The sequence below is a fragment of the Brachycentrus maculatus genome, unplaced genomic scaffold (assembly GCF_059751285.1).
Source record: "Brachycentrus maculatus isolate JH-2025_06_01 unplaced genomic scaffold, ASM5975128v1 h1tg000024l, whole genome shotgun sequence".
Taxonomy (NCBI): Eukaryota; Metazoa; Arthropoda; class Insecta; order Trichoptera; family Brachycentridae; genus Brachycentrus; species Brachycentrus maculatus.
In genome coordinates, this window is record NW_028280778.1 from 246695 (window position 1) to 255768 (window position 9074).

Below are 9074 nucleotides of genomic sequence, written 5' to 3' on the forward strand. Positions count from 1 at the left end.
AAGTCTGGGACTTTCCAACTCCATGCTTTAATTTCATACGTTATTAATAGATCTGTTAGTTGATAATCAATCAGGGTCACACAATGAGTTCCCAAATATTTATCTATGACGTAAAACTCCTGATTGATAACTATTTAATACGCAAAACCATTTTCAATCAATTTTCAAAACAAAATCGGATTATTAAATCAATGTTATCTATCAAATTGATAGTTTTTTGGGTATATAAGGTGTACATATAATAGGAGCTCCAGGTTCTGTGGTCGATACAATCTTCAAGATGAAGGGATTTATGGTTTTCTTTACTCTCGCCCTTGTGGCTTCAGCAGTGAGTTTATATTTTAATTATCTACTTTTATAATATTTAGCAACATAACATAACGTTTGCATAGTTTACACACGACATGTTTTCTCTAAGAAACAACTAGGTGATTTTTAGAGACAAATATGTATTTGAAATATTTTGGAATTATCTTCTTTTTTTAAAGCTAACATTTTGTAAGATTTCAATAAACAATATTTTATTTTAACGAAATTAAAAAGCCATCCAGTTTTAAAAACAGCTTCTTTTCCTAAACTATATTTATTACAAAGAATTCCAAGATTCATGCCTTACCTGTGTGAATCGATGAATTTTTTATATCCTTGTAGTATTTTTGATATAAAAATATTTATGTTTTAATTTAAAATCAAACACAGATTTTTTGAGTCTACTAAGTTATATTTTATTAACAAAAACACATTTAAAATTATATTGTGACAATTTGTGACAAAATCTGTGTTTGATTTAAAATTAATACATAAATTGAAATGGAGTTCTACAAATTAAACGCCAAATCAATAAATAATATGAAAATAGTTTAAAAGAAGAATGTAATGATTTTATAACAAAGCTACTATAACTGTTATATTTTTGTAGTCATTCAATTTCATTTGTAAACTATAAAAGCCGTATTACTAGTTATTTCATGAAAATTAAAAATTAAATTTATATTAAATTGATAGAAAGTTTTAGCTTCCGATAGGTTGTTTTAATTATTTTTATTTGTGGTTGAAAAAAATTTTTTGAAAAAAATTGTAGTATACTTTTCGATCAAATAACAAAATGGGAAAACATATGGAAACAGGACGGTGTCAGAAATGTGAACTTTGTGACGATATTGAACATTAAATTAATTAAATAGTCTCTTATATTATATTCTCTTATATTATAGTCTCTTATATTCTCTTATAGTAAAGTCTTTTATGTTATATTAATCTACTCTTATTTCAACTGCTTGATAAAACGAATCTTTTTTATTTTAGTGGTAGTATATAATTGATAGATTATGAAAAAAAATATATTTTCAACTACGCAGCGCCTTCTTCTTCATCGACATTCATCGTCCATTATATTGATTTATACCGTCCGTAATACAATATGCGTTCCACTTATCTATGCATATTTTTCTCAATGTGTTTATTTACTAATTCATCAACTTTGCCCAGTCTTCCTGTAGACCATCATAAATGTTTGTAAATGAAAATGCAAGAACTTAATTTCAAAAACAACACCAATACCAGCGTTCATCCGAGACATCCAAATTATGCATTGGATATACGCTGAATAAAATTTATTTGTTTGTGATCAATTCATGCCTTTTAGTAGGTTGCTCTGGATTCCTATCTTTGTAATTGCAACAAAGAGAAATACGTAACAATGACTTTGGTTTTACGTTTTAGATATGACGCAAAACATTTCTAGATTCTTTAAATCCTGAAATAATATCTACATGTATAACTTTTAAGATATTGGAATGTGAAAAAAAGAGTATATTAATATCGGTATAATAATTAATAAAATGACCTACATGATAACTAAAAACTGACAAGAAAGATGAAAAACGGTTTTTAAAAAAATGCGAAAAGACTATTTAATGATCTTTTTTACCGATTTTAACATTTTTACTTTTATAAATAAACGAATATTCCATCTGTACAACTTTCTATTATTATACTTTAATTTTGCCATACATTTTATGCTAATATAATCGTATTATAAACAGATATAAAATCGCAGTTCCAAAGATTCCAATTACTAAAGGATAACGTCATTTGCATTTTTATAATATATTTATATTTTTTTATTTTAGAGTGCTGGTACCCACAAAATTCAGGATCAAAATATCAAGTCTTTCCTACCCATCAAGGTAATGAAACGTTTTTTTTTAATCAATACAATTTTTATTTAAAAACAAAAAGAATTTTTGTCATGGTGCACTTTAAACCATCAAAAATATGCTTTTCAGGCTGACAACAAGGGAATCATCGATGATGTTCTCGCCATGAAGGAATGCCTTGAAAAATCACTCGCCACCATTCAGGTACATAACAAATATGAATTTATTTGATTTACGCAGAAGTTACAGCGCCGTTTATTTATTTATAACTAACTAACTAACCATCACGCCGCTTCCTCGCAGGGGTAGGCAGAGAGAACTGAACGCCACACCACTCTCTCTTTGCAAACATTCCTCGCCTCTTCCACGTTCATGCATCTCCTCATACACACCCGCCGATTGATTCGACTCCTAACCTAACCGCTTTCGAGTATTTGGCATGCCTGATCGTGCCAAGTTTTTCTCGGTCTTCCTCTGCACCTTTTTCCAATTAAATTCGCCTCATAAATTTGTTTTACCGTTCTTTCCTCACTCATTCGTTCTACATGTCCAAACCATCTCAACACACTTTTCTTAACGACCCTAATGTATAGAAGTGAATCATGGAGTTGGCAAAAGAAGGATGAAAGTAGACTAAATGCAGTCGAAATGCGATCTCTCAGAAGAATGTTCAAATAGTGAAATAAGGAAAGAATGCAAAGCTGAGACAAGGATTATCGATAAATTATTTATTTCGATGTATTTTATTCAATCAGGGAGCCGTCACCGATCTGTTGGGAACAGTCGGCAAACTCCAGGCTCTGGTCACCTCCAGCATGGACGAGTTCAACCGCTGCCAGACTCTCGGAGTCATCAGCCAGGCTGCTTGCATGATTGACTTGGTCAACTCTGTCCAGGCTAACGCAAACGCCCTGATCGCTGGTGTAAGTATATACAATACAACATTTTGAGTGTGTACAAATACTTGTTCACAAAATCTGGATTTTCTCTAATTATGGGAGTTATTTTCAATTTTTTTTTTGACATTTTATCAAAGATGAAGAAGAATATGACGAAGGCTGACGACCGTCAATACCACTATGACATGATTCTTCATCGTCTTTGATTTTCCATATTCTTCATTAGACTTCCATATTCTTCATCATCTTTGATGAGATGTCAAAAAAATATATATACAATACAACTCAATGATGTTATGGCTTTGAATATTTTTTATTATGACAAATTAAAATTACTTCATTTTTTAGGTTCAAGCAGACATTAACATCCTCATGAATTCCGTCAATATGATTTCTTCATGCATATCTCCCGCTCCTGAGGTAAATTCATTTTTCTAATTTTATTTAACATAATTTAAGTAATGTAACAGTTATTTTCCTAATCAATCATTTTTGTTTAGACTGGAGTTCTGTACAAGGCTGACAACAAGGGAATCATCGATGATGTTCTCGCCATGAAGGAATGCCTCGAAAAGGCACTAGCCACCATCCAGGTATGCAAATAATAAAACCACTTTTTAAATATTTTTAAATTGACTCCCCAATAAATACGTACTTATCAAAAACAACTCGAAACAAGTCGAACACTGCAATATATCGTTCCGAACATTTTTAATATGTTGCCGACGGATGTTAGACGTCAAAATAAAATATGGAACAAAGGGAAAACAAAGGAATGGGTAAATGATCAAGAGTTAATTATATGAAAATTGTAAAATATTTATATTCTTTATTTTTCGCTCTTTTTTTGTGTGTATATTAGGTTAAAATCGTTAAGAACAATTTAAATGTAATAAAAAAGAAATCCACTGACAAGACACACAAGGTGGCTTGGTGGATCTCTGCAAAAAAATGTTCTAAAAATGTTAAAATTGTGATTGAAATAAATGTAAACAAATAAAAAAAATTAAAAAACAAAACAAAAAACAAAAAAAAATACTGACGGGAGAATTTTCTTTGATCCAGGTATATGGTATTCTCTATAGTTCATGTATTTTTGTCCGCCTCCGTAGTGTAATGGTCCGCACGCTCGGCTACCATTCTGGAGGTCCCTGGTTCGATTACCAGTGGGGGTCAAATAAATATAGTTAATTTTTTGCACTCTAATATTTAATCAATATCACCCTGGACTGTTACCTGAAGCTAAGGGCTGATCACCTTTCCTTCATGTGTTAACGATCAAGATAACACTGCGTTTTTATGCAGTGCCTATGCACTATTGGGGTGCGGATAAGGGTTTGAAGAAGAAAAAAAATTATAAAATTATTTGATTAGTTATTTGTCTATCGTGAGACGTGTAATCATGTATGACATTGTGTGACGTATGTATTCAAATCTACCCACCTTCATTATCTTTTTTGCGAGTGTTTTTGACTAGAATTTTCGCTCATGAGTTACATGAAATTAAAGTAACTTTAAACATAAAGAGTAAATCCACTCACAAGTAGGCATAGGCTATGAAACTTATAAAGTTGAAACCTGAGTAGGGACATGATAAACGGTGTTGTATAAGCCGTAGCTAGATTTCAGAGTCACTTGGACGTTAGGTAATTTAAAAAAAAAATTATTATCTTATAATGAAAATCTTTTTTTCATCTCGTTACTTAATGATTTAAGAAAACACTTGTTTTATACCATTTGAGTTTTATTAAAGAATACATGTTTCAGAAGTTAATCTTCCATCATTTAGGTCTGTATAGTAACTAAAATATAAAATAAAAAATTGTTCTATATATAAGGAGAGGGGAAAGTTAGAGGGAGGGGGTTAGTCCAGGGGCGGAGTTTGAAAACAAAGCAAAAATGGAAAGCAAAGGTGAAGAATTTTGAAACAACATTTTATTTTGTTTGAATATTGAAAGCATTAACTTTGTGAATCATATTGATATATTATTTCGAGAAATAAAAATACTTTGTGTTTTGATCCACTCACATTTTTATTAACCAACTAGTTTCGGCAACATCCTGTTGCCCTCTTCAGGGTTTAATTTATGACTAAACATATAAATAAAAAAGAAACAGTGTAAGAGTTGTTGGGTTTTTTGAGTTGTTTGGTTCTTTTGAAACCCAATATTATTTATTATTACATTTTTAAATACCCAAGTATTTTCATTTCTCGAAATAATATATAAATATTATTTAATAAATTATTTTTAGAATTAAGGTTTTTTTTGGATTTCTAAATTTTCTAAATAAGTCATTATTCAATAACTTTATGGATACTAGAAGCACTATTTACAGCCTTACTGGGAAACAAAGTTCCTTAGATAAGCGAGAATTGTGTTAGATTTTGTTTGATGTATTTTATTGTTGTGCATGTATTGATTTTGAGTTTTTTTTAAATCAGGGAGCCGTTACTGATTTGTTGAGCACCGTCAACAAACTCCAGGCTCTGGTCACCTCCAGCATGGATGAGTTCAACCGCTGCCAGACTCTCGGAGTCATCAGCCAGGCTGCTTGCATGATTGACTTGGTCAACTCTGTCCAGGCTGGAGCCAACGCCCTGATCGCCAGTGTAAGCCCCTATCAAATTTATATTAAGATTTTCTCGCCTCAAAATATTTTTACTACGATAATATACAACATTTTGAGTGTGTCCAAATACTTGCTCACAAAATTTGGAGTATCAAAAATTGTGAACAAGTATTTGGGGACACTCAAAATGTTGTTAATAAATTACTTATTACTTACTTATAACCCTTATCCACACCCAATGGTGCATAGGGCACTGCATCGAATTGACGCAGTGTTAACTTGATCATTACTTACATGAAGGCAAGGTGATCACTCTTGCCTATCAGGAACCAGTCCAGGGTAATATTAAATAAATATATCAATGTAAAATCACTAATATTTATTTTTACCCCCCCTGGGAATCGAACCCGGGAACTCCAGCACGGCAGCTAAACACGCTGACCGTTACACCACGGAGGCGAAAATAAATTATCTGGGCAAATTATAAGCTTAAATAATAAAAATAAATATATTTTCCGGAGTTTCTCATGTGTGTGATTATAATCCAGGATTCGGAACTCACATATTAATATAAGAGTTTCTGCTTAATAAAAAGCTTCTTTTCATCTCACCAATAGATGTCTCTAGTGATTCAAGAATAATGTTTGAAAATTAGTTCATATATTTATATAGAACTTCCAAGAATTTGAGTAGTGTAGCTATCAATAATGGGTAGAATTGGTGAATGTTACACGTATGTAAAGTGAACTTTTAAACCAGCCTATGATGGTCGTCAGCTCCGTAAATGCCTAGACTTCCATATTCTTCTTCATCTTTGATGAGATGTCAAAAAATAATAGGAAAATATAAAATTATTTTTATTTTCAGGTTCAAGAAGATATCAACATCCTTATGGGTTCCGTCAGTATGATTTCTGCATGCATTTCTCCCGCTCCAGAGGTATGTTAAATAAGAAAATTGAAAACTGATTTACTGTTTTTGACAGTCAACTTTGTGGTAAAATCTATCCATTTTAAATTTAAGTTTATCTTGTTAAATACCACTATTTCGTAAATCTATTGTAACAAGTGATTCGATATACTCCGCATTATTTGAAAATGATGCGGAGTGCATCGAAACACGTGTCACAGTAGATTTAAAGAAAAATCGTTATTTACCAAGTAAAATAAAAAAGTTGCATATTTTATTATTATAACTTTATATCATATCAATATTTTACACAAGAAGTAAATAAATAGGAGAGTCCAACAGTTATATACAAATTGATGTGACTTTAATTTATTGTAATAAATTATTTTCATTTAGACTGGAGTTCTGTACAAGGCTGACAACAAGGGAATCATCGAAGATGTTCTTGCCATGAAGGAATGCCTCGAAAAGGCACTCGCCACAATCCAGGTAATTGTATTTGTTATTTTGGCTAAAAATGAAATCGAATATAAAAATACAAATTAACAACATTTCTAGTGTGTTCAAATGTGATACATGAAAATGTAGTAAATAAAATAACTGGTCAAATTAAAGCTGCATAAAAAAGAGAATCAAGTTTTTTGGAGGTATCTCAGTATGTAATTAATCCGAGGTTAAAATTTTGCATATACCCAAATAAAAGGTCTTTGTTACATAAAAGCTTTCTCAATTCAACCATTATGGCTCCAGCAAACTCATGAGATTAATGGTACATGTAGGAGTTCTAAAAAAAATAGAATTGTGCTTCAATCATGGTTAGAATGGTGAATGTTGCACACTATTTATGCTGGCTAATAAGGATTTGCCCACAATGATTTATAGCATATTCAGTTTATATATCTTCAAAATGTAGGCAGTATATTATTACATTGTATTGAATTGATGTAATGGGTTTTATTTATTTCGATGCATTTTATTCAATCAGGGAGCCGTCACCGATCTGTTGGGAACAGTCGGCAGACTCCAAGCTCTGGTCACCTCCAGCATGGATGAGTTCAACCGCTGCCAGACTCTCGGAGTCATCAGCCAGGCTGCTTGCATGATTGACTTGGTCAACTCTGTCCAGGCTAACGCAAACGCCCTGATCGCTGGAGTAAGTACAATTCTTTAAATCCGTATGTAAAACAGACCCCATAAAATACTTTCGTCATTAAAAACAGCAACACCAAACCGATTTTTAACAGAGAAATTCATCACTTTAATCCAAGAGGACGTAAAAAAATACATGTGGAGCCGATAAACACAACTGAGTTTGGATTAAGTTCCTTACAATATATTGACTATTCCCAAATTAACTAGCTGTCTTACATATCGCTCACTCCTTTCAACAACGTCATATGTCAAAAAACTTGATTTTTCAGGAGATCGTTATAAAGTTTAAAAGTTTAAAAATATAAAAGAATGTATTAAAAATAAATATCAAGCCATTTATTGAATTTTTTACTATACAACAGATCTTTTTAGGTATCACCTGAATGTTATTTCTCCATTTGAAAAATAATTAGTATATTTTTACCTTTGCTTCAAAATGCAAAAACAACACCTTTTGCCTTGTAGCGAGTAAATATTAAGTTAAAAAGATTCCGCTTTTGCTGGGATATAGTAAATTTTCTGGCCATTCCGAAAACACAACTTAAAATTGACGATTTTTAATATATGACATCGTTGAAAGGAGTGAACGTTATGGTATGTATATAAAATAGAACCCACTCAAGGATCCACAATGATTATACTGAAAAAATTCTTTATGGAAAGATATATTCACATCTAAAGTTTTTAAACGCCTATTAACTATGGTTTTTATTGCTCTATATTTTACATTTTGCTCTGGTTTTGTTACTTTTTTTTATTTATTTTTCAGTCTTGTTAACCTTAATACCATGTCCTAAAATGATTTATAGAAATTCGTCATCGGGGATATTAGATATGTGATTTATCTATGTTCTTCGTTTAAATAAATAAATAAATTTTAATGTTTAATTTATTTTTCAGGTGCAAGCAGATATCAACATCCTCATGAATTCCGTCAATATGATTTCCTCATGCGTGTCTCCAGCTCTTCTGGCTTAAGTGGTTTAAAATATTATTATCGGAATATATGTATATTATAATTCAATAAACTATCATTCAATTCTACCCACTGTTTTATTTTAATTTATTTAACATAATTATAAGAAAACAATAAATTCGTTTGCTAGAGATTTGTACTTTTGACAATCTTGAAATTAGTTACGATATTTTCTCCAAAAAAAAGACTAAGCTCTTGTGCTTTTTTTATTTGTAAGCATTTATTTAAATCATAATTTTTACCCACCAAGACACATTGTGTGTCTTGTCGGTGGAGTTCTTTTTTAGTATATTTTTTATTGTTTTTAAAGATTTCAACCTAATATACACACAAAAAAAGAAAAAAAATTGGAGAGGTACTGCATAAATCTTATTATGTCTTGTTTGTTTGTGAGTGACATATATTTCG

The 9074-nt window shown here is 31.1% G+C and overlaps 1 protein-coding gene across 1 annotated transcript; it reads left to right on the forward strand.

Moving 5' to 3' along the window:
* Positions 1 to 258: 258 nt before the first annotated feature.
* On the forward strand, positions 259 to 8734 carry LOC148313046 (uncharacterized). Its single transcript, XM_088269500.1, has 11 exons — positions 259 to 328; positions 2133 to 2189; positions 2289 to 2363; positions 2915 to 3082; positions 3407 to 3478; positions 3559 to 3651; positions 5502 to 5669; positions 6497 to 6568; positions 6935 to 7027; positions 7524 to 7691; positions 8591 to 8734. Exons 1-11 carry the CDS (start codon positions 281 to 283, stop codon positions 8666 to 8668), a joined length of 1092 nt encoding a protein of 363 aa, XP_088125626.1. The 5' UTR covers positions 259 to 280; the 3' UTR covers positions 8669 to 8734.
* The last annotated feature ends 340 nt before the right edge of the window (positions 8735 to 9074 follow it).

Bases quoted from the DNA above. Each gene is read 5' to 3' on its own strand.
- LOC148313046 (XM_088269500.1), top strand. From the start codon at position 281: ATGAAGGGATTTATGGTTTTCTTTACTCTCGCCCTTGTGGCTTCAGCA. The intron at 3,083-3,406 runs GTAAGTATATAC...TTCATTTTTTAG, and splicing joins CAAACGCCCTGATCGCTGGT to GTTCAAGCAGACATTAACAT. The intron at 7,692-8,590 runs GTAAGTACAATT...TTTATTTTTCAG, and splicing joins CAAACGCCCTGATCGCTGGA to GTGCAAGCAGATATCAACAT.